This window comes from Globicephala melas, chromosome X, assembly GCF_963455315.2.
Source record: "Globicephala melas chromosome X, mGloMel1.2, whole genome shotgun sequence".
Taxonomy (NCBI): Eukaryota; Metazoa; Chordata; class Mammalia; order Artiodactyla; family Delphinidae; genus Globicephala; species Globicephala melas.
Window position 1 is genome coordinate 40819969 of NC_083335.1, and position 26817 is coordinate 40846785.

The 26817-nt window shown below is 39.7% G+C and overlaps 1 protein-coding gene and 1 pseudogene across 5 annotated transcripts in view; one reads left to right on the forward strand and one right to left on the reverse strand.

Annotated features, from left to right (window-relative positions):
- Window positions 1–3462: 3462 nt before the first annotated feature.
- Window positions 3463–26817, reverse strand: part of LOC132594518 (nuclear RNA export factor 2-like) — an 80060-nt gene continuing 56705 nt past the window's right edge. For 2 of the 5 annotated variants that reach the window (XM_060292470.1, XM_060292472.1), the window contains one exon: window positions 14966–15315. In XM_060292470.1, coding sequence (XP_060148453.1) covers window positions 15081–15315 — 235 coding nt within the window. In that variant the 3' untranslated portion in view covers window positions 14966–15080. Of the gene's footprint in view, window positions 3562–14965; window positions 15380–23137; window positions 25740–26817 lie in introns of those variants that run through there. The other 3 variants (XM_060292471.1, XM_060292475.1, XM_060292473.1) reach the window with 3 other exon arrangements.
- LOC132594580 (AFG1-like ATPase pseudogene) lies at window positions 12669–15462 on the forward strand (annotated as a pseudogene).

The following is a 26817-nucleotide window of genomic DNA, read 5'->3' on the forward strand; positions in this document are numbered from 1 at the left end:
ATAAACATCCATTTGCATCATAATTTCAGTGCTTACAAGAATACTAATGGCCCATAAAAACATGAAAGTATTAAAATTAGCCAACATTTGTTTTGGGTCAAGTAACATTTATTCTCAGAATTGCAGTGTGACATTTTTCATCCTTATTTTACAGATGAAGATAGTAAAGAACTGGGAGGTTAAGTACTTTGCCTAAGCTAGCATACTTAGAAAGTGACACATCATGGATTTGGACCCAAATAGCATGGCTCCAGAGCCCATGAATATTTAGGGTGATAGAACTTGAGGCACAGAAGCACACAGATTAACTATCAAGTTTCAGCCACATAAACCCAAACTGAGACACACTTACACATACAAATGCATTATCAAAAATTGTACTCAGCTTCTTTCCTCCATAAATGGGTATTCCTTGAATATATTTCCAAAACACTAAAATCTCAAGTAACTTATTTATCTGTAAATAGTATTTTCTATTTTCAAATTTTTCTCTTAATAAATTTTCCTGTTTACAATTCTTCAAACAATACAGAAATGTATATTTATAATATGAAATTACCCTGACTCTCCCTTCTGCTTGATACCTGTCCTTTGACCCAAAGTTGCCCACTCTCAATAGATTGGTGCATTTTCTCCAGATGTGTTTGTCTGTAGGTGAAATATTATCGTAATCAGAGATACACAAAAATATTTATTCATACATGTTTTCTTTTTCAGTATAGAATCCCATTATTCATATTCTGCAACTTGCCTTTTTTTCATTGAAAATAACAGCTCTTTATGTTTTCATGTATTTTGTTAGCTAATGTGTCTTCAAATGGTACTTGGTATATATATTGTTCTTTACATGAATACTCCATTTATATTTGTACTATCCATTGCTGTGAAGGGTAGCAGAACATGCCACCCAAAATATGCTTCTGTGGTGTAAGGAGTATTTTGAGCTGATTATTTTAAGAAACAGCAGACACAAGAAAATCTCTAAAAACAGAGTAGAAGTTACCCTTTTGTAAGGAACATTTACATTTATAACGGAAATCTCCACTAGTAAGTGTCTCCCTCTCTGTTCTTCCCTCTGAAGGAGGACTTGAAATCACATGAAACACTTGTCAATGGAGAAGGCACCAACTTTAGTCGGCATAACAAACCTTACCCTTGTTAACCTTGCTTTTCTTGGTAACCTCGAATAACTGGCCTCTCCTCCCACCCCCAACATCTTTCTTTGCCTTTGGCTGAAGACTGTTTTTAAGGTGGTGGCATGGGCCATCTCAAGGAGTTATTCAGTTTCCCTGGGAATCTCCCACGTGTACATGAAGTATACATATTAACAAACTTATTTGTTTTTCTCTTGTTAATGTCTTTTATTACAGGGGGTCTCAGCCAAGAGCTCGAACGGTAAAGGGAAAATTATTTTTCCTCTCCTACCATTTTGGCAACCATGAAGGGCTCCACTGGGGCACCTCACTTGCTCTGGAGTCTACAGATGGGATCCTGAAAAACTGGCAGAAGCTGGCTAAGGGTAAGAATTCTTACCAAAGTCAGCTCTCCTGGATCTCTGTCTGTAGTGTCCAGTCAAGAGGGGAAGGTTAAAATCTTACAGTGTCTCTTCATTTCCAAATTCCAATTGGCAGAAGAAAGACATTTGTAAGATTTAATTCTTTGAATTGTGACTGGTGAATTTGGTTTTAGGTACCCGTTGGCTATTGATCCTTTTCCTCCCAGGGACAGCTATCACTTTCCTGTTTGTCTTGTATGTTCTGAGAACTTGGCTTGGCTTTCTGCCTGCCCAGGGCACATAGGTTGTCATTTCTTGTGTGTGCAGGTGTCTCGAACGTCAGGATGTAGGCCCCAAGAATATAGTCAGAAAGAAATGTGGGTTGCACCCCATTTGCAGCTAGTGTCCTACTGACTGTTGCCTACTCTTAGGGGGCATATCGATAATTACGTTGAATGTAAATGGATTAAATGCTCCAACCAAAAGAAACAGACTGGCTGAATGGATACAGATACGAGACTCATATATATGTTGTTTACAAGAGACCCACTTCAGACCTAGGGACACATACAGACTGAAAGTGAGGGGATGGAAAAAATATATACCATGCAAATGGAGATCAAAAGAACGCTGGAGTAGCAATACTCATATCAGATAAAATAGACTTTAAAATAAAGACTGTTACAAGAGATAAGGAAGGACACTACGTAATCAAGGGATCGATCCAAGAAGAAGACATAACAATTGTAAATATTTATGCACCCAACATAGGAGCACCTTGATACATAAGGCAAATGCTAACAGCCATAAAAGAAGAAATCGACCATAACACAATAATAGTGGGGGACTTTAACACCCCACTTACACCAACGGACAGATCATCCAGACAGAAAATAAATAAGGAAACACAAGCTTTAAATGACACAGTAGACCAGATAGATTTAATTGATATTTATAGGACATTCCACCCACAAGCAGCAGAATACATTTTCTTCTCAAGTGCACACGGAACATTCTCCAGGATAGATCACATCTTGGGTCACAGATCAAGCCTCGGAAAATTTAAGAAAATTGAAATCATGTCAAGCATCTTTTCTGACCACAATGCTATGAGAGTAGAAATCAATTACAGGAAAAAATATATATAAAAAACACAAACACATGGAGGCTAAACAATATGCTACTAAATAAGAGATCACTGAAGAAATCAAAGAGGAAATTAAAAACATACATAGAAACAAATGACAAAGAAAAAGAAGGAACATTTAAACAATAATTATCCTAGGCCTTTGATAATAGGCAAATATGCACCAAAACTCATTCTTAGAGAAAATTTACATCTTTTCTCAGTGCCTTTGACATGTTGACTTTCAACTCTGTCTTCTCTAGGACCTGAGAGCATCTCTTTTAAATGCAAAGTTCAGGGAGGTGATTCTTGTCAGAAATTAAAGAAATAAAAAAGGAGCTATTTGGAAACTAGACAAATGAAAAAATCTTAAAAGTCTTCTCTACAAATAGTGGTAAAAAGCTTTAGCCATCTGAGCAGATAACCTTAACTTTTCCATCTGCCAGAAACACAGTTTGAATCCAAGTGTTCTATTATAAATTAGTGAGTTTTAAACTATTGTACCTATATCATTGCTAAATTTTAAAATGAAAGCTATATCTTTATTTGTCTGTATGTCTATGTGTATGTTAGAGATGTGTGATACTGCTCTACCTCCAAATGGTAAAAGATTTGTAAAAGATCTCTAGAGCAAGTGAATTAAGTAAATGTACATAAGATAAAAGTGTATAAAAGAACTTTCAAACAGTAATTATTTTTTAAAAAAATATTTATTTAATTTATTTTGGCTGTGTCAGGTCTTAGTTGTGGCACGTGGGATCTTTCATTGTGGCACGCAGGCTCTTCATTGCAGCACGCAAGCTTCTCTCTAGTTGTGGTGTGTTGACTCCAGAGCACGTGGGCTCAGTAGTTGGGGTGCGCAGACTCTCTAGTTGTGGTGCATGGGCTCCAGAGTGCGTGGGCTCTGTACTTGTGGAGTAATTATGTTTTATAATGTCTCCTTAAAAATAGTTTCCCAAATTAGTAACTTTTAGTAACTTACAACCTTAGAATTTTGCTGAGTTAAATTATGGATATTCTTGTAATATCTAGATCATTTCAAAATAATACACTGAAACATTAATGGCTAAACATACGTCTAGGTTTACCTACTTTTGTCCCCTTATTAAAAAGGAACAAAAGATATTTGGTCTTGTCAGCAAAAATGTCTTGTGCCACATTGAAAGTTTGTACTATGAGGAAGCACATGCTTTTAAAAATTATCAAATGTATTCATAAATTTGCCAATCTACAAACTGTTGGTATGGAACAGACAGTTCACAATTGCTTACTTCCTAGTTTTCACTAGAGCTTACGGTTTGTAAGCATTAAGAATTCTAATTAATACATATAATTAAAACTGCTAAAATTACTATGGGAAATTATTTCATCTCTGTATGTAAGAAAAGTAGGATGTTTGGGGATAAGAAAAGGTGTGAGGTATGGAGATGCATTTTTGGTAAAGGAAAAGGTAATTTTGTCCTACAGTAGAATGACTTGTTGTTTCAGAATGAGAAAGAGGAGAATACAGGACACACTAAATGGATATAGAAAGTAGAGGAGAGAGAAAGAGAAATTTACTTTGTATGATCGAGCTGGCTAAAATTGAATGAATTTATTATAAAGGTTTAATTTTTTATTTTATTTTTTTGGATTTTTTTTTAACTTTTTATTTTATATTGGTGTATAGCTCATTAACAATGTTGTGATAGTTTCAGGTGCACAGCAAAGCGACTTGGCCATACATATACATGTATCCATTCTCCCTGAAACTCCCCTCCCATTCAGGCTGCCACATAACATTGAACAGAGTTTCCTGTGCTATACAGTACACCCTTGTTGGTGATCCATTTTAAATATAGCAGTGTGTACATGTCAATCCCAAACTCCCTAACTATCCCTTCCCTCCATCCTTCCCTCCTGGTAACCATAAGTCTGTTCTGTAAGTCTGTGATCTGTTTCTGTTTTGGAAATAAGTTCGTTTGTATCATTTCTTTTTAGATTCCCCATATAAGCGATATCATGCAATATTTCTCTTTCCTGTCTGACTTACTTCACTCAGTATGACAGTCTCTAGGTCCATCCATGTTGCTGCAAATGGCATTATTTCATTCCTTTTTACGGCTGGGTAATACTCCATTGTATATCTGTACCACAACTTCTCTATCCATTCCTGTGTCGATGAACATTTAGGTTGCTTCCATGTCTTGGCTATTGTAAACAGTGCTGCAATGAACATTGTGGTGTGTGCATCCTTTTGGACCATGTTTTTCTCTGGATGAATACCGAGGGGTAGGATTGCAAGATCATATGGTAGCTCTATTTTTAGTTCTTTAAGGAACTTCCATACTGTTCTCCATAGTGGCTGTACCAATTTACATTCCCACCAACAGTGTAGGAGGGTTCCCTTCTCTCCACACCCTCTCCAGCATTTATTGTTTGTAGACTTTTTGGTGATGGCCATTCTGACTGGTGTGAGGTGATATCTCATCGTAGTTTTGATTTGCATTTCTCTAATAATTAGCGACGTTGAACATCTTTTCCTGTGTTTGTTGGCAATCTGTATGTCTTCTTTGAAGAAATGTCTATTTAGGTGCTCTGCCCATTTTTGATTGGGTTGTTTGTTTTGATGATATTAAGCCACATGAGCTATTTGTATATTTTGGAGACTAATCCCTTGTCAATCACATCATTTGCAAACATTTTCTCCCAATCTGTGGGTTGTCTTTCGTTTTATTTATGGTTTCCTTTGCTGTGCAAAAGCTTTTGAGTTTAATTAGGTCCCATTTGTTTATTTTTCTTTTTATTTCCATTACTCTGGGAGACGGATTGAAAAAGATATTGCTGCAATTTATGTCAGTGTGTTCTGCCTATGTTTTCCTCTAGGAGTTGTCCCGTCTCATATTTAAGTCTTTAATCCATTTTGACCTTATTTTTGTGTATGGTGTTAAAGAATGATATAATTTTATTTTTCTTACATGTAGCTGTTCAGTTTTTCCAGCAACATTTGTTGAAGAGACTGTCTTTCCACCATCGTATAGTCTTGCCTCCACTGTCATAGATTAATTGATCATAGGCGCATGGGTTTATTTCTGGGCTTTCTATCCTGTTCCATTGATCTATATTTCTATTTTCATGCCAGTACCATACTGTTTTGATGACTGTAACTTTGTAGTATAGTCTGAAGTCAGGGAGCCTGATTCCTCCAGCTCCATTTTTCTTTCTCAAGATTGCTTTGGCTATTCAGGGTCTTTTGTGTCTCCATACAAATTTTAAGATATTTTGTTCTGGTTCTGTGAAAAAATGCCATTGGTAATTTGATAAGAATTGCATTGAATCTGTAGATTGCCTTGGGTAGTGTAGTCATTTTGACAATATTGATTCTTCAAATCCAGGAACATCGTATATCCTTCCATCTGTTTGTCTCTTCTTCGATTTTTCCATCAGCATCTTATAGTTTTTGGAGTACAGGTCTTTTGTCTCCTTAGGTAGGTTTATTCCTAGGTATTTTATTCTTTTTGATGTGATGGTAAATGGGATTGTTTCTTGAATTTCACATTCTGATCTTTCATTGTTAGTGTATAGAAATGCCACAGTTTTCTGTGTATTAATTTTGTAGCCTGCAACTTTACCAGATTCACTGATGAGCTCTAGTAGTTTTCTGGTAGCATCTTTAGGATTTTCTATACATAGTATCATCTGCAAACTGTGACAGTTTTACTTCTTTTCCAACTTGGATTCCATTTATTTCTTTTTCTTCTCTGATTGCCATAGCTAGGACTTCCAAAAACTATGTTGAATAAAAGTTGTGAGAGTCGACATCCTTGTCTTGTTCCTGATTGAAGTGGAAATGCTTTCAGCTATTCACTATTGAGTATGATGTTAGCTGTAGGTTTGTCATATGAGGGCTTTATTGTGTTGAGCTATGTTCCCTCTGTGCCAACTTTCTGGAGAGTTTTTATCATAAATGGGCGCTGAATTTTGTCCAAAGCTTTTTCTGCATCTATTGAAATGATCATGTGTTTTTTATTCTTCAATTTGTTGATGTGGTGTATCACACTGATTGATTTGTTGATATTGAAAAATCGATGCATCCCTGGGATAAATCCCACTTGATCATGTTGTATGAACCATTTAAGGTATTGTTGGATTCGAATTGCTAGTATTGTGTTGAGGATTTTTGCATCTATGTTCATCAGTGATATTGGCCAGTAATTTTCTTTTTTTGTGGTATCTCTGTCTGGTTTTGGTATCAGGGTTATGGTGGCCTCACTTGAATGAGTTTGGGAGTGTTCCTTCCTCTGCAATTTTTTGGAACAGCTTGAGAAGGATAGGTGTTAGCTCTTCTCTAAATGTTTGATAGAATTCGCCTGTGAAGCCATGTGGTCCTGGGCTTTTGTTTGTTGGAAGATTTTTAATCACAGTCTCAATTTCAGTGCTTGTGATTGGCCTGTTCATATTTTCTATTTGTTCCTGGTTCAGTCTTGGGAGACTGGACCTTACTAAGAATTTGTGCATTTCTTCCAGGTTGTCCATTTTATTGGCATAGAGTTGCTTGTAGTAATGTCTCATGATCCTTCATATTTCTGTCATGTCAGTTGTAACTTCTCCTTTTTCATTTCTAATATTATTGATTTGAGTCCTCTCCCTTTTTTTCTCGATTAGTCTGTCTAAAGGTTTATCAATTCTGTTTATCTTTTCAAGGAACCAGCCTTTAGTTTCATTGATCTTTGCTGTTGTCTTCTTTGTCTCTATTTCATTTATTTCTGATCTGATCTTTATGATTTCTTTCCTTCTACTAACTTTAGGTTTTCTTTGTTCTTTCTCTAGTTGCTTTTGGTGTAAGGTTAGGTTGTTTATCTGAGATTTTTCTTGTTTCCTGAGGTAAGATTGTATTGCTATAAACTTTCCTCTGAGAACGGCCTTTGCTGAATCCCATAGGTTTTGGATCATTGTGTTTTCATTTTCATTTGTCTCTAGGTATTTTTTTTTATTTTCTCTTTGATTTGTTCAGTGAACCATTGCTTGTTTAGTGGCATATTGTTTAGCCTCCATGTGTTTGTGTTTTCTATAGTTTTTTTCTTGTAGTTTATTCCTAATCTCATAGCATTGTGGCTGGAAAAGATGCTTGATATATTTTCAATTTTCTTAAATATACTAAAGCTTGCTTTGTGGCCCAGCATGTCATCAGTCCTGGAGAGTATTCCACGTGCACTTGAGAAGAATGTGTATTCTGCTGCTTTTGGATGAAATGCTCTATGAATATCAATTAAGTCCATGTGGTCTAATGTCATTTAAGAACTGTATTTCCTTATTGATTTTCTGTCCGGATGATCTGTCCATTGATGAAAGTGGGGTATTAAAGTCCCCCACTCTTACTGTGTTACTGTCAATTTCTGCCTTTATTGCTGTTAATATTCCCCTTAAATATTGAGGTGCTCCTATGTTGGATGCATATATATTTACAATTGTTATATTTTCTTCTTGAATTGATCTCTTGATCATTATGTAGTGTCCTTCTTTGTCTCTTATAACAGTCTTTATTTTAAAGTCTACTTTTTTCTGATACGAGTATTGCGACTCCAGCTTTCTTTTGATTTCCATTTGCATGGCATACCTTCTTCCATCCCGTCACTTTCAGTCTGTATGTGTCCCTAGGTCTGAGGTTGGTCTCTTGTAGACAGCATATATACGGGTCTTGTTTTTGTATCCATTAAGCCAGTCTGGGTCTTTTGGTTGGTGCATTTAGTCCATCTATATTTAAGGTAATTATCGATATGTGTGTTCTATTGCCATTTTCTTAATTGTTTCGGGTTTGTTTTTGTAGGTCTTTTTTCTTCCCTTCCTCTTTGGTCTCTTCCCTTGTGATTTGCTGACCATCTTTAGTGTTGTGTTTGGGTTACTTTTTCTTTTTTGTGTGTGTATCTATTGTAGTTTTTGGGTTTGCTGTTCACATGAAGTTTTTTTTTTTTTTTAACATCTTTATTGGGGTATAATTGCTTTACAATGGTGTGTTAGTTTCTGCTTTATAACAAAGTGAATCAGTTATACATATACATATGTTCCCATATCTCTTCCCTCTTGCGTCTCCCTCCCTCCCACCCTCCCTATCCCACCCCTCCAGGCTGTCACAAAGCACCAAGCCAATATCCCTGTGCCATGCGGCTGCTTCCAACTAGCTATCTACCTTACTATGTTTGTTAGTGTGTATATGTCCATGACTCTCTCTCGCCCTGTCACAGCTCACCCTTCCCCCTCCCCATAACCTCAAGTCCGTTCTCTAGGAGGTCTGCGTCTTTATTCCTGCCTTACCCCTAGGTTCTTCATGACATTTTTTTTCTTAAATTCCATATATATGTGTTAGCATACGGTATTTGTCTTTTTCTTTCTGACTTACTTCACTCTGTATGACAGACTCTAGGTCTATCCACCTCATTACAAATAGCTCAATTTCGTTTCTTTTTATGGCTGAGTAATATTCCATTGTATATATGTGCCACATCTTCTTTATCCATTCATCCGATGATGGGCACTTAGGTTGTTTCCATCTCCGGGCTATTGTAAATAGAGCTGCAATGAACATTTTGGTACATGACTCTTTTTGAATTTCGATTTTCTCAGGGTATATGCCCAGTAGTGGGATTGCTGGGTCATATGGTAGTTCTATTTGTAGCTTTTTAAGGAACCTCCATACTGTTCTCCATAGTGGCTGAACCAATTCACATTCCCACCAGCAGTGCAAGAGTGTTCCCTTTTCTCCACACCCTCTCCAGCATTTATTGTTTCTAGATTTTTTGATGATGGCCATTCTGACTGGTGTGAGATGATATCTCATTGTAGTTTTGATTTGCATTTCTCTAATGATTAATGATGTTGAGCATTCTTTCATGTGTTTGTTGGCAGTCTGTATATCTTCTCACATGAAGTTTTGATATAGCTGTCTATATATGTACAGGGTTGTTTTAAGTTGCTAGACTCTTTCCCACCTAGAGGAGTTCCTTTAGCATTTTTTGCAAAGCTGGTCTGGTGGTGCTGAATTCTCTTTGCTTTCGCTTGTCTGTAAAGCTTGTGGTTTCTCCATTAAATCTGAATTAGAGCCTTGCTGCGTAGAGTATCTTGGCTATAGGTTCTTCCCTTTCATCACTTTAAACATATTGTGCCATTCCCTTCTGGCTTTCAGAGTTTCTGCTGAGAGATCAGCTGATAACCTTATGGGAGTTCCCTTGTATGTTATTTGTCATTTTTCCCTTGTTGCTTTTAGTATTGTTTCTTTGTCTTTAATTTTTGTCAGTTTGATCACTATGTGTCTCGGCATGTTCCTCCTTGGGTTTTTCCTGCCTGGAACTCTACGCTTCCAGGACTTGGTTGACTGTTTCCTTTCACATGTTAGGGAATTTTTCAGCTATTATCTCTTCAAATATTTTCTTGGGTCCTTTCTCTCTCCTCTTTCTGTGACCCCTGTAACGCGCATGTTGATGTGTTTAATGTTGTCCCAGAGGTCTCTTAGGCTGTCTTCATTTCTTTTTTCTTTATTCTGTTCCACGGCTGTGATTTTCACCATTCTGTCTTCCAGGTTACTTATCCGTTCTTCTGCCTCAGTTATTCTATTATTAATTCCTTCTAGTGTATTTTTAATTTCAGTTATTGTATTGTTCATCTCTGTTTGTTCTTTAGTTCTTCTAGGTCTTTTTCAAACATTTCTTGCATCTTCTCCATCCTTGCCTCCATTCTTTTTCCAAGATCCTGGATCACCTTCACTTTCACCATTCTGAATTCTTTTTCTTGAAGGTTTCCTATCTCCACTTCATTTAGTTCTTTTTCTGGGGTTTTATCTTGTTCCTTCATCTAGGACATAATCATTTTGTCTAACTTTCTGTGGTTGTGGTTTTCATTCTGCAGGCTGCAGGATTGTAGTACTTCTTGCTTCTTCTGTCTGCCCTCTGGTGGATGAGGCTATCTAAGAGGCTTGTGCAAGCTTTCTGATGAGTGGAACTGGTGGTGGGTAGGCAGGGCATGCTCAGTAAAACTAATCCACTTGTCTGCTGATGGGAGGGGTGTGTTCCCTCCATGTTGGTGTTTGGCCTGAGGCAACCCCCGCACTGGAGCCTGCAAGCTGTTTGGTGGGGCTAATGGGGGCCTCCGGGAGGGTTCACACCAAAGAGTACTTCCCAGAACTGGTGCTGCCAGTGTCCTTGCCCCCATGATGAGCCAAAGCCACCCCCCACCTCTGCAGGAGACCCTCCAACACTAGCAGGTAGGTTTGGTTCAGTCTCCTGTGGGGTCACTGCTCCTTTCCCCTGGGTCCTGGTGCGCATGAGACTTTGTGTGTGCCCTCCAAGAGTGGAGTCTCTTGTTTCCCCCAGTCCTGTGGAAGTCCTGCAATCACATCCTGCTGGCCTTCAAAGTCCGGTTCTCTGGGGATTCCTTCTCCTGTTGCCGAGCCCCCAGGTTGGGAAGCCTGACACGTGGCTCAGAACCTTCACTCCAGTGGGAGAACTTCTGTAGTATAATGGTTCTCCAGTTTGTGAGTCGCCCACCCAGCAATTATGGGATTTGATTTTTTCATGATTGTGCCTCTCCTACCATCTCATTGTGGCTTCTCCTTTGTCTTTGGATGTGGGGTATCTTTATTTGTGGGTTCCAGCGTCTTCCTCTCAATGGTTATTCAGAAGATAGTTGTGATTCCAGTACTCTGGCAAGAAGGGGTGAGCACACATCCTTCTACTCCCCCATCTTGAGCCAATCTTCCATAAATGTTTAAATAATAAGCTTTAATATCAATAGTATATTTTTGTTAAAATAAAACTTAATTTTCTTTCATCTGCTATGAAGACAGGGTTTCTTTGACTGTAGGTCTGCTCTTGATAAGAGATTGGGAAAGGTTTTTCTGTACCTTTTAAATAATCTGCCTAGAAAGGTGATAGTTTTTCTCTTTCCAAAATAATTTCCTGTGCTTCATGTTGTGTTTATCATGTCTTTAATTACATAATAAAACAGTCTTCTCAGTATTAAAATAGCTACGTTTTGCTCACAACTATGTAACCTGCTGTATTTGCTTTTAAATTCTTTTATTGTCACTTTGGTTAAATAGATAATTAAGTATTGTTCCATAATGATCTGTGATCCCATTTAGTCAAATGTCCCTTTCTCTTAAACTATCTATAACCCCATGTTACTTTGGGGATCTCAAGAAGAGATAAAAAGAGCAAAAATCATTAGAAAACCTTGGTGTCTACTATTCATGGATAAGTACTCTTAAGAGGTGAGTGTATATTTGTTTTCAGAAATTTTGTTATGCAAATATAACCTGCATTTTTAAGATGAGCAATGAGATGATACCCTACATACGGTTTTGTAAACTGCTTTTTTTCTACAAACATCATATTATGGAGGTCAATTCAAGCCAATCAGTATAAGCCCACATAATAATAAAATGGCCTTAAGCACTAATGGTCAATTTAGGTATGATAATAATAAGAATGGTTAATATTATTACTGACTTCCTCTGGCCCTACAGTGTTGTAAGTGCTAAACCTATACTTGGTCATTTAATTCCCACCACGTCCTGTGAGGAGAAGCTACTGTTTCTGAACTGTAACCATCAGGGAACTGAGGCACAGTGATGGCAGTGCTAGCCAGTCACAAGATTAAGATATGAACCAGTTCTGTGTGGCAGCTGAGCCCCACACCTAACTAGTGCACACTAGTGCTTCTCATCTGATAAGACCCTCAACATTACTGTTCATCAGGGCACAGCGAAATAAAACTAACGTCCCATGGTTTTTTCTCAGTTAGCTGGGCAAAAGTTTAAACAACAGATCTTAATCAGTGTGGTTTGGAATTTGGAGACCTGTGTCCTGTTATATTGTGGAAGGGGCTCCTGCAACATTCTGTCTCCCTTCCTGTGCCTCAGGGATGTTCCCCTACTAAAGTGGATAACTTCCCTGTGCTTGGAGCAGAAAATGTTTATGTTTCTCCAGCCTTTTTAATATTTTGTATAATTTCAAGGGCAATGGGAATTTATTACAGTTAAAAATAGATAACATACAAAGGGAAATAAGATAATAATACCTCAAAGCCCACCATCTGAAGAAAAGCCCTTCTAGGCGCTTAGCGCCGAGCCGGCTGAGAGGAAGATGTGTTGGGTGCAGGGCTTGGGCTGCTGCTCTCGCCCCTTCGGTCACCGCCCCTGGAAACCCCTTTTGTAAAGCCTATACAGTTCAGACCCCCGAGAGTATGTCTCCAACTGCTGCTACAGAGGTTTATTCAAAAGCTTTAGCTGTTTGTCATGGACCACTGGACCTCTGTGACTTTCTGATCAAAGCTCGTGAGCTAAAGGACGATGAACATCACAGAAGAGTCATACAGTGTTTGTGGGAATTACATGAGGACCTTAAAGGATACAGTATAGAGGCAGAAGGCCTTTTCTTTCTAAGGTACAGGGAAAACAATGATGATGGACGTGTTTTATGCTTATGTGGAAACGAAGAGGAAAAAACGGGTTCATTTTCATGGTTTCATGCTAGATGCTCACAAAAGAATACACCGCTTTAAACAGAGTTTGCCATAAAGGAAACCAGGACTCATGGCTAAATCATACGATCCAATAGCTCCTATAGCTGAAGAAATCAGTGAAGAAGCATGTCTCTTATGCTTTGATGAATTTCAGGTCACTGACATTGCTGATGCCATGATTCTGAAACAGCTTTTTGAAAATCTGTTCAAAAATGGGGGTCGTCGGGCTTCCCTGGTGGCGCAGTGGTTGAGAGTCCACCTGCCAATGCAGGGGACACGGGTTCGTGCCCCAGTCCAGGAAGATCCCACATGCCGCGGAGTGGCTGGGCCTGTGAGCCATGGCCGCTGAGCCTGCGCATCCGGAGCCTGTGCTCCGCAACGGGCGAGGCCACAACAGTGAGAGGCCCGTGTACCGAAAAAAAAAAAAAATGGGGTCGTTGTTGTGGCAACATCCAACAGGCCACCAGATGTTCTCTATTAAAATGGACCCCAAAGAGCTAACTTTGTACCATTCATAGCTGTCCTGAAGGTCTCTGAGGCAATGAGAGAGAGGAATGCATGTATGTGGGCAATGCTGTATTTCTTTCTGGAATACTGTAATATGGTCCAGCTAGATTCTGGGATAGATTATCGGAAAAGGGAACTTCCTGCTGCAGGAGAACTCTACTATCTCACAAGTGAAGCTAATGTGGAGGCTGTCATGGATAAGTTGTTTGATGAGCTGGCTCAGAAACAAAGTGATTTAACTAGACCAAGGATTCTAAAAGTGCAAGGCAGAGAGCTGCGGCTGAATAAAGCCTGTGGAACCGTTGCCGACTGCACATTTGAAGAGCTATGTGAGAGAGCTCCCATCCAGGATACCACATTACCTTTAGTCATCATGCCTCCTTAGATTCCTCTTAGTTGTGACACTTTCTCAGACTTTCCTTCTTTTTGATGACCCTGACAGTTTTGGGGAATACTCGTCAGTTATTTTGTAGACTGTCCCTCGAATGGGATTTGTCTGATGTTTTTCTCATGATTTGACTGGAATTGTGGGCTTTGGGAAGAAGACCACAGAGGTCAAGTGCTCTTTTCATCAGATCATATCAAGGGCACATATGATCAATGTGACTTAACACTGTTGATGTTAACCTTGATCACACTTGTCTGAGGTAGTGTTTGTCTCCACTGTAAAGTTACTCTTTTCCCCCTCTTTCCATAGTGAACTCTTTGGAAGGAAGCTCTTGCTGAGTTTTCATGTAGCAGCAAAGAAGAAAATCCACAACTATTTAACAAGGCTGTTAAAATACTTTCCCCTTTTCCAGCTACATATTTGTGTGAGGCTAGATTTTCTTATATGACTCAACCAAAGCAACATATAACAATAGTCTGACTGTAGAAGCAGGTATGAGAATTCCACTATCTCCTATTATGCCAGACATTAAAGAGATTTGCCCAAAGTATAAAACAATGCTACTCTTCTTACTATTTTCATTTTAGAAGTATAATTATTTTCATAAAAATGTTATTTCTGTTAATTTTATAGGTTGAATATAATGGTTTTATCATTGTTATTTTAAATAAATTAATAAATATTTTATTTAAAAAAAGCCCTTCTAATGTTTTCATCTGCATTATATTCCTCCAGAATTATACTTATGCAGGTATTATATATTTATACATGTATGCATACATTTATATATTTACATACAAATCATAAGATCTCATCTTACACTTAATTTTATAACTTATCTCACTGTAGTGGGTTGAATTGGGTGCCCCCCAATATTTCCAAATCATAACACCCCCATACCTTAGTTGGAAATAGGGTCTTTGCAGATATAATTAAGTTAAAGATCTCAAGAGATGATTGGATTTAGGATGGTCCCTAAACCCAATGACTAATGTCCTTATAAAAGAAAGGAGGGAGATTTCACACACCGAGGGAAGAAGGCCATGTGAAGACAGAGGCAGAGACTGGAGTTATGCTGGCACAAACCAAGGGAAGCCAGGAGCCACCAGAAGCTGGAAGAGGAAAGGAAGAATTCTCCTCTGGGGCTTCCTTGGAGGCGCAGTGGTTGAGAGTCCGCCTGCTGATGCAGGGGACGCGGGTTCGTGCCCCGGTCCGGGAAGATCCCACATGCCGCGGAGCTGCTGGGCCCGTGAGCCATGGCCGCTGCCTGCCGACACCTTGATTTCAGATTTCCGGTCTCTAAAACTATGGGATAATGCATTTCTGTTGTTCTAAGCCACGAAGTTCCTGTTAATTAGTAACAGCAGCCCTAGGAAACAAACACACACACTAACCGTATACCCCAAATGTCATTGATTGTGAATAAACACCACTCTGTATCCTATGTTTTTGTGTGTGCCTGTGGGGATAGTAATGATAATAAAGATATATGCAAAAAATAAATATGGCGGGCTTCCCTGGTGGCGCAGTGATTGAGAGTCCGCCTGCCGATGCAGGGGACACGGGTTCGTGACCCGGTCCGGGAAGATCCCACATGCCGCGGAGTGGCTGGGCCCGTGAGCCATGGCCACTGAGCCTGCGCATCCGGAGCCTGTGCTCCGCAACGGGAGAGGCCACAGCAGTGAGAGGCCCACATACCGCAAAAAAAAAATAAATAAAATAAAATAAATATGGCTAAATTTTTAAACTCCTAATGATTTTTACTGTATTGATTCATTTAATGCTCCAGGCACCCCTAAGAGGTAGATACAGTTGCTCAACCCCATTTTGTAGATGAAAAACTGAGGGACGGGGAGAACTTGGCCTAGGACTACACAGTTAGAGAACAGGACAGCTTGGGTTTGTACCTCACGCTCCAGAGCCTGGGAAACTGTCAAAGATTTGTTGTTAAGTAACAGAAGCAGTCTGCATAGCATGTATAATTTAGGAGGTCATTAAGGCAATTTTCATGTATTAACATATTTATACAAATAGCTGGACCTAGTGACCTTGGTGAGAGCACGTTCATTGCAAGATTCAATAGTGCAGTGAGATAAGAGGTTAGTGGGAAGTGAAGAATGTTAACCGGGAATGCAGAAAATGCTTTCTGGAACTTTGATTTTGAAGGACGGGGGAGAAAGGGAGAGAGAAACAGAGGCAGACAGAGAGAGAGAGAGAGAGAGAGAGAGAAACAGAGACAGAGACAGACACAGAGAGAAGGCCTGTGACTGAATGGGGAAAAGGGGTCCAAAGAGGGATTTTCTTTTACATCTTCAGTTCCTTGAAAGTGCAAAAGTTAATATTGCAGGAGTCATGTCATCTCAGATTTAACCTTTGAAAGAAATTTCCCATATTTCCCTCTTATTTCCACTTCAGAGTTAATGGGATGCCTCCAATGAACAGTATGGGTTTTTGAGCTCAATATATATTGAGCTATGAGTGATAGGAAGAATGGATAATTGTGTGTCAAAGAAATGGTAGTAATTTGTGGATCTTTGCCTCTCAGGGAGGCAGCAGGTGGCTGAAATCCTGGTGCGACATGATCTGAGGACCCCTGCACTGTTGAATGGGAGACAGGTCTAGAATTTTCCTATAAACGTATTAACATGCGCAGCAGTCCAGGAGCAGCAGTTAGGCAAACACTACGGCTTGCTGCCCTGGTGCCATCTCTCACTGAGCTCACCAGGTGAGTCAAAGGCAAGCCTGTCTTCCCAGCATGGGGAACTGGATTAGGGTCGGCGCAGAGGCACGATGTTGGGCAGCTCTTAGGAGCTTCTGAGTCTCCCAAGAAGCTAGAGATCCTTCTGTCGTTAAAACTTTGAACTCAAGGCATACCAGAGAGAGATTTGATTCCTTCATAAACATATCTACATTCTCATTAGGAGAAATAATGAAAAACACCTTTCCACAGTGCCTGCCTTAGCCCTAAGGCTCAGCCAGCCCCTGCTACTGAGCCTTGACTTTTAAAGAGCCCTTGAAGTCCCACAATGTACCATATACTTTGAACAGGTTTTCTCATTTTCTCCTTGGGATGGCTGTGTGACAAAAGGATCCCGAGTCCCATTTCATAGACAACAAAGCTCAGGCTCATAGAACCGACAGCACCTCTCCAGATAAGTGGCAGGATTCAAATGAAGTTACATCCCTTGCCCTAAGGAGAGAGAGGACACAGGGCAGCCTCCCTTTGAGAAAATGGGCTTCCAAGGCTTGAGAAGTGAGCATCTTACACTCCCCTGATATTGTGGCCCCATGGGTACTCACCCAAAAATCCCTCTTGACGATGAAGATGATAGTGCACATATGTGTGCACATACATTCTTCACGTCATAAACATTCATTACATTCAATTTTATAGAAGAACAAAGTAGCTTTTAAAATTGAATTGACGGTGCGTGTATGTGTGTGTTTCTATATGTCCTATGGCTTGTACACTCCACTTCACAATCTTTATCTTCACATCAGACCAGAACTTGATTCCTATCTCAGATTTAGATATGCCAGAAAAATGGTAGATACAGAGAAATTGCCACCAGCAAGTGAAAAATTCCGGAAAACACTGGCTAACACCATTAACCCAGAGCCCAAACTTCGTCCTCACTCTCCTCGGCCAAGCTCCCTGGTCGGAGCCTCAGAGCTGCAATCTTGGATCTGGCCAGCAGGTGGCTTCCACCTCCATTTTTCTTTCACAAAGAAAATGAGCACATGAGGCCAAGGATAAGAAGATCTTGGAATGTTTTGTTTACTAAGACACTAATTATGTTTGTGAAACTTAGATGTATTACTAGAGCAGTCCCATCTGCTGTTGACCCGAAAAGAACATCGAGTTTATTGAGGTATCTCCTAAGTGTAGGTTGAAGTGTCCACACTGCAGACGGGGGGTGGGGGGTGGGGGGGGTCCCTCCCAGAGAGTAGGGTGTTCACCCTCCACCCCCACCCACCCCGTAGAGTCTGTCCAGAACTTTTCCCACTCCCTGTCATACCCTGTCCATGACACTGGGCACAGCCGCCAAGACCCCGCTCTGGAGCCCCATTCTCTCTTCCACCTCCCACCAGTCCTGTAAAGCCCTTCAACAGCCGACCGTTGCCAACACGCTACTGCCACCTGCTATTTCGTCTTCGTATTCAAGACCCGGAGTATATGTTTTTACACTCTTCTTTTACACCTAACAGATTTTTCAGACAAAATTAGAATCATTCTATACATAGGTTCATGGGCTGGGTTTTGAGGAAGAGGATGGTATTTTTTTGCTCTTTGAATGAACGTCTTTGTAGAGAAGTTTGACAATGGAGGTACGATGGTGCCACCTCGTGACAGTGGACCGAACTGCAGCATGAACATCGCTGAGCCAGAAGGTGGGAGCGAAAGGCCTAAATCCAGAGAGCTTTCTGGAAGTCTGGGTGGAAAAGGGACACACTCCGGGTACAGGGATACTGAGGTATCTAGACAGAAAGTGCAGCCTCTTTCTATGCTGAGTGGAAAGCTCTATGTGATTTCAACAGAAAGACCATTTTTATTTTTATGTTTTAACAGAAAGGTTTTTTTTTTATTATTTTTAAAGACCTCTGGATAAAGAGGTATACACCTATATAAGCAAAACTGGATCCCTGTAATTTATGATCATTGTAACCCACCTTGGCACTTATTGTGACCATATTTCCATGTAGATGAGTTTCTGTGATAACATTTTAAGTTACTTGACAATAAAATTTCACTTATTTTTTTATATTGCCCTGGTTGTTGCATTATATGAATGCTCCAGAATTCACTTTTCCAGTACTAGTGATGTAAATATAGTTCCTTTACCACGTTTTCTATTACAAACTATAGTGTGCTTAACATTCTTGTTCATATACATGCAGATATCTTAGTAAGCATTTTTATAAGTTCTGGAAGTGTTCTTTCAAAACAATGAAAAAACTTTTATTTGAACAAACTCTTACTATTTTATATTTCTAACAATACTATATGAAAATTCCTGTTTCTGCACACTTTAGAAATAATGTGAATCGCTGCTAATCTGATAGGCAACAAATCCTCTCTCCTTGTCGTCACTATAACTCGTTTTTGCTGCCTGACTAGAATTCCATCCTATGGATGAGACATAATGGAGTCTCACAACCTCGTGTCATTTGGAATTCAGCGTTCCTTATATTCCCCATTGTCAAGGCTGTGTGGATGGCATTTAACTGCGCTGAAGGGCACAGTTCAGGATTCATGTGGCTATTTGCACATGAGCGGAATGTGTCCTCTTTGAGCACACATTGCGCTCTCTTGTGAGAGTCCTAGGATTCAAAACGCAGCCTGGTCGATGTATGAATATATATGGTGTGAGTGTGTCAGTGTATGGGTGCATGTGTGTGTGTGCGCACTGACAACCACATTTCCTTCTGTTTCTTTCAACCCCTTCATGGCCTTGCTTCTCATTCGCTCTCCCTTCCTAAATCCAGGCCCAGGAATGAAGGTAGGGAATTATCAGGATGGCAATCCTTATAACCAACTCCTATCACCATCCTTAACTACGTCCGTCCTGAATGTAACTTGCTTGTTATGGTGGTACAAAAGACGACCAGGCCAACATCATATTTTATTTTTAATTTTTTAATTTTAAACAGCTTTCTTTGGGTAAAGTTTACAGGCAATAACGTTCACACACTTTGAGGGTACAGTGTGATCATTTTTAGTAAATGCATGCAACCGTCACCATAACTGAATTTTAGGCATTTCTGTAGTTCCCAACACTTCCATAATGTTTGAAAACACTGAAGCCCCGTACCCATACTTAGTACCAGGCAAGCACTGATTTGCTGTCTGTCTCTATGGATTTGCCTATTTTGAACATTCCCTATAAATTGAGTCACATAGTATTTGGTCTTTTATGTTTGACTTTGTTCACTAGCATAATGGTATCAAGGATCGTATATGTTGTACATGTATCAGTGCTTCATTCATTTCATGGCTGAATAATAGTTTGTTGTATGACTATGCCAAATTTTACTTGTGCACTTATCAATTGATAGGCATGTGAGTTGTTTCCACTTTTTGGGTGTTATGAGTAATGTTACTATGAATATTTTTCTCCGAGTTTTTATGTAGACGTGTTTTTATTTCTCTTGAGTGTGTAACTAGAACTGGAACTGCTGGGCCATACGGCCCCTCAACACGTGAGACAACATTACAATTTCAGATGATTTCATTCCATAATTGGAAATACCGTGAGAAAAAAAAAAAGAGACAGGTGAGACAGAGTCTAGTGAGGAGACCCTAATAAACATTGTTATCCTGCTGTAAACCTATTTGTAAAATCCCTTTCAATGATGCAAAAGTATGAGACATGTGGGGGACATTTTCAACTTCATTTGAAAGCCTACTGTCTGTAGCACACACTTCCCCATTACCTGACTTGGTCTCCATGCAAGGTGTTTTACAATTCTAGATTTCAGGTAACTGCCAGTATCAGTTTGCAATGTAATCCTTGTCTGTAGACAAGCAACTTAATTGCATCCTGGCTAGGGAAACCTCTGTCTCCATTTGGCCATGCATTTCAACACTCATGATGTATAAATGTGACAAAAAGGTGGTTGTTGACTTTGGCAAGATAAATTTCAGTGGAGGAGTGGAGGGACATCCCCATTAGATGAGAGATGAAGACTGAGTTGGAGGGGAGGTCGGGGGATGTGAACTGAGTATCAAGAATTCATTGTAGATCTTTAGTTGCAGAGTGCAGAATATATATGTAAAGAGGTCAGTAACCAGAGATGTGGACAGAGGCCCACAGCATTAAATGATGTTCTATAATCACCATTTATAAGATACTTGAGCAGCTTGAAATCTTAAGGAGAAGGATCTATCTCTTCTTAGATTTAACATCTGAATTGACCACACCAGCCTTCCCACACTTTATTTCCTTGTTTCCATTCTGGAGAAGCCTAAAACTTACTGAAGGGATAGTGTAGAGTTTCTTCTTAATGTCTGTTAAACGTATGAACGGATGAATAGGTGAATGCACGACGTGTCAAAGATGTGCTAAGAATTTAAGGATTTTTATCCCTGAGTGCAGAGCTCCTCATGCAGATGACTGAGCCCATGGTGGTGGGTGGCTGAGAGGATGCAGCTTCTCAGGGCTCTGCAACTGACAGCTGCAAGATGAGAGCCCTCAACTTCAGTGTTCAGAGGCACATTTAGGCAGACTGCCACACCTTATGTCCTGGAGGGATCCATCCCTGACCTGAGCAGGTGAGTTCACAGACAGGCTTGCCTTCCATCTGGGGGAACGAGACTACTGTCTGCTCAGAAGCTTGCTGTGGTCCAACTCTTGTGCCATTTCGAAAGACTCAAGAACGAGCAGATCCAGCTCCTCTCTAAACTTGAACTCAACATATATCACAAAGAGATATTCTCAATCTCTTTCTAGGGATACACATTGTCCTTAGGAGGCCCCAGAGGACACACACACACACACACACACACACACACACACACACACACACACACACACACACACACACACACACACACACACACACACACACACACACACACACACACACACACACACCTGGAGCCTTCATGCAGGCAGTAGCCCTAGGAGAACTTGCTGGCTTATAAGGCCGTCACTCATGGTTTGTTAGGTTGCCGATGTCACTGGACCTTTTTGCGTTAATAACTAATGCAAATGATGATTAGCAGAAGAGTCTGCATATTAGGGATACTTTTAAATAACCTTACTATCCAATTAAATCTGATGACAATAAGAGAATTTCTATGTTCATGTTTTTCAAGTGTAACAATAAACTACTGAGAATTTCCAGTGTGGGGGTGCATATGGGGAATCCTACAAAGTCTGATATTGCTGGTGGGGATTTCACTTAGTACAACTTTTTCACAGGTTGATTTATCAATATGCATTAATGAATCCAGGAACTTTTGACCTTCATGCATTTGGAGCCTGTTCCTTCAATTATTCATCCTCAGCATAACACCTGTCCCTCTATTATACTGTGCATATTCCTTATGTTGTCTGGGAATTCACTTTCAAACACTAATGACCTAACCACATTCCCTTGTCTCTACAGAACAGGAAATTGAAGTACAGTGATGTTCACCGACTTGAATAAATACAAGCAGGACTATCAGCCTGGCATCGGAAGTGAAGATAGATTTCAGAAGTGACCCAGGTCAGCAGGAAAGCAAGACTTATTTGAATACGGTGTCATGTGCAGCTGAGCATCATGCAGTCTGCACTTGGATATACAGGGTGTCAGTCTCTGCTTTTCCTCTTAAGAGAAGGATGACCCCCAGCCAAGTTGCTTAACCTCTGTACATTACTGTTTCTCCAGCTACAACATGATGTAAAGATATGTTATTCTCTACCTTCCAGGAATGTTGTGGAAAATGCATGAGATAGAAAAAATGCATGCATTCACAATAGATAAGTCCCTATGATTTTCTGGGCCAGAGGTCCTGCCCTAATATATAACTTTTCCCTTCCAACCACCCTAAGACTATTCACAAATGGCCATTCAAGTACAAAGTAATGCAAGGACTTATGCCTACTGAATTCATTCAACACAGAGTATGATAATATCTGAAGTGTAGATTGGAAAGTAATTATGTAGAAATAATAGCTTCTTCCATCCCATCTAAGGTCTCAAAAGTGCTTTCCCAGATGGTATCTCATTAGCCTCTACATCTGAGAGGTTTTATCCAAAAAAATGGCCAGCATAGGGGAAACGATTTACCCAAGAACCTATGATGTGCCTGGCCCCCAGTGATTTACTGTAGTGTTCTTCTGCAAAGCCCATTCTTGCTGGGTTACAGTACGTTATTCTTTTTTTATTATTATTATTGAAGTATAGTTGATTTACAATGTTGTGTCAATTTCTGCTGTACAGCAAAGTGATTCAGTTACACATATATATTCCTTTTGACGTTCTTTTCCATTATGGTTTATTACAGGATATTGAATATAGTTTCCTGTGCTATAGAGTAGGACCTTGTCGTTTATCCATTCTATGTATAAATAGTTTGCATCGGATAATTCCAAACTCCCAATTCGTCCCTCCCCCACCCCCTCTCCCCCTTGGCAACCACAAGTGTGTTCCCTGTCTGTGAGTCTGTTTCTGTTTGATAGATAAGTTCGTTTGAGTACACATGTTATTCTTAAGAAATTAACATAATTATTAAAAGTGGAATGGGAAAAGATATGAAATAATGTGAAATGGACCAATGGTTTTCTTTCACACACCCAATGGAAATGCTGGAGTCCGTTTTCCTTTCTCCTAAATTATCTGAGAAATGACTCCAGCACAGAGAAATGACACTGAAGTGAATATGTAATGAAAACTTATACGTTTCCCTTCCATTTAATATTTCCACATTATTGTCTTATAATCATGCTGTTTAGATTGTATCAAGGGAATCTCCTTTAAAGGAAGGTCAGGTATGAGATAAGACTATTCATCCCTATTCAGCACTATATGTATCATCTGCCCGATTGACCTTTTGCTCCTCACAGTAATTGTCTAATATGGATAGAATTGTTCCCATTTTACAAGTGAGGAAAGGCAAATTCAGAGATACTGTGACACAGCTTTTATAAAATTTCCCATCTGCTTTTCACATCCCTTTTTTGCAGCCTCTAATGATCATTGCCTAGAGCTACATTTCATAAAAGGTTGCAAAAGCATGACGTACAAATTCTTTAATTGCTTCTGCATGTATTGGCAGAAATTCTTTTATAAAAGAATTCTTCCCTCAACAACTATGCGTAGGTATAACAAGCACAGGAAAGGCAAGGTGTATATACAGTTCACTGGCAATATTTGCACTTTCAAAAATCAGGTGTTTCCCTAGGATTCTCAAAGGTGAGCAGTGAGTTGGTTTTGTTGGCTTTTTTTTTAGAGTGTCATAGATGTTTCTATATTTGACGTGTTTTAGTGCATGATAGTCATTAATGTTTTTGATGTTCAAATTGTTCTATCTTTGGCCAATGGGAGGCCCTGAGGTTATGAGTCTTTTTGATATAATTTCTGGTATGAGAGTTCCGTCCAGACTCACCTGGTACAATCCTTACCTAGACCAAAAATCAGGCATTTCTCCAAGGAAGCCTGGTTCCTTTTAGTGGGAAATTCAGTCTAGGAACTACAGTTGCTGATTACTACTTTGTTGGTCATTGTTTCTTGCCCTTTCAGTGCATAGAGCCAGTAATATAGGTTTCATATTTAAGAGAATCTACGTCATTGGCTTGCATCCTGGGCTGCTCTTCTGTCCCCTTATAGGTACGCATTTTTATCTTTTGTATTAACTGTACAGTTCTTAAAATATAAGGAAATATAACATACATTTGTTTTCTCCCCGTTTCATACGTAAAAGTTGTCATATTCTACACCAGTGCTCTCCAACAGAAACTTCTGTGGAGATGGGAATGTTCTGTATCTGTGCTGTTCAACACAGCAGTCATTAAGTACCTGAGTCTTATTCAGGAATTGAACATTTAGCACCTAAAACGTGGCAACTCTGAGTAACTGATTTTTTAATTTCATGTAATTTGAGTTTAATTTACTGTAAATAGCTACTTGAGGCTAGTGGCCGTCATATTGGACAGCAGCAGCTCCACACACTTTTCTGCACCTGGCTTTTATCACTGAACAATATATCCTGGAGATGACTCCACAACAGTACAGAGAAGGAGTCTTCATTGCTTTTTACAGCTGCACAGTCCTCTCAGATGTAGATGGACCACAGTTTATTCAACCAGCCCCTTATTGGTGGATATGTCTTGTTTCTGGCCTTCTGCTGTATGAATTGTTCTGGCAGGAATGGCTTTGTGTTTATGTCTTTTTACATTGTTAGTTTGGGATAGATTCTTAGGAGAGACATTGCTGGTTCCAAGGGTAAGTACCCTGGTAATTTCATAACACCGTATCAAATCCCCTGGCTAGGAGTTATACCATGTTACATTGCCACCAGCAATGTACGTGATTGCCTATTTCTTCACTGACTATGTAAATGATGAGAAGAGGCATCTCGGCTTTTTGGTTTGTTTGTTTTTTTCTTTGCATCTCTTAATCCAGAGTTAGGTTTCACACTTTTTAACATGTTTAAGGAACATTTTTCGGGGAAATTCTTTTTGTATCTAGTGCCCTTTCTCCTTCAGAATGTTCTAATTTGCCCTTGCTTTTTCATAATCTTTCTACTACAAGGTAGATAACCTTTGTCATTAATGTAAGTTGTATGTTTCCCAATTTGTAATTTTTCAGTTTAATTTGCTGATGGGATGCTTTCTGCCTTACAATTTTTAATGAAATCAGGTGTACTATGGTTTTCCCTTATTGCTTCTGGATTTGAAGCCATATTTAGAAAACTTTTCTTCACCACTAGCTTTTAGAGGAATTTATTGTGGGTATATGTTTGTGGACAGGAGAGAGAGAAAGGGATCATATTTGAGCGTCAGGTGTAAGAGGAACCCAGAAAAGAAGTGACCGTCATGTGAGAAATATGTGAAAACCATTTCACTAAGTCAAGAGAATTAGGCATTTGGACCAGAGTCTTGGTCCTGTGTTTGTCTTGATAGCTCGGTCTCTACTCTTTTCTGTCTCTTGTGGGTATGGATCCAGGCTCCCCCTGATTGGCAGAGAAGGTCTTCATGAAGCAGGAACTCCATGTCACCTCAAATGGACCTGTCAGATGACTAAATGGATAGAACCACCCTCTTAGGGATAAAACATACAAAACCAGTTCCGAAATGTACCACTCTGACAGAGCAAAGGTCTAAGAGAAAGTAAAACCTCCAGCTGGAGCCTGTGAGGAGAAGCAAAACTGAAAGCAACACTGTTCACCTCATCCTTGACTCTCTGAGTGGTGTCCCGTCAGGGAAGGTAATAGCCTACTCGTCCTATGCAAAAGGACAGGGGTTTGAGTTAGAAGGTGCCACAGTTTCCCAAGTTATAGCCTCTCCCACTAAGCTACATCATTTCCTGTTTCCATGCTGGTTTCCAGGACCCAGGGTCAAGCTTGGACTAATCGTGCTTAGAATGGAGCCTGAGGTCATGGGGCTCCATGGGGTGGGCACTAACATCCATCTGGTTTCCTGGGGGCTTTTCCAGTTATGCATATCTGGAGATGAAGAGAGGGAGGTTGGGATGCAGATAAGGAATTGGACTGACAGTTCCTGCCACATGGTAAACACACAGTACACATTAATAAATGAATGAGAAGCAGGGTAGAAACTACACATACGCCTTTTTAGTCTTTCTATACACATCTGAATGTTTCAAAGTAAGTTAAGATCACACTGTACTTGTTTTTTCCAATAGACTTTGAGGAAACTTTTCACTTCTGTTTTTAAAATATATATGTTCCATTGAGGGGAAAAAGAAAAATGTGTAGAAAATGGAGAGCGATGCCACCTAGTGACCAAAGTCAGAACTGCAGGTGTAAAAGTCTGAACTGGGGGCTTGGCAAAGGATGGGGGATGGAAAGGACTGTGGTGGTGATGGGGAGGCGAATGAATTTCATCCTAAAGGCAAGATTTCTAGACTTCACACTGGCAGCGATCCTTCTGTATTCATGCCCATGCTGGGATCTTCAAGCCCTGGGACTGGAAATCTGGCCCCTAAGTGAACTGAGTCGAAAGCTGCATGAGTTAGTGTATGAATAATTGGTGTAAAGAAATTTGAGACAAAGGGACATATACAAATACACACACATACAAAGAACTGTCAAATCAATTCTTTTGATCTGCTTCCGAAGCCATGAATATATGAATA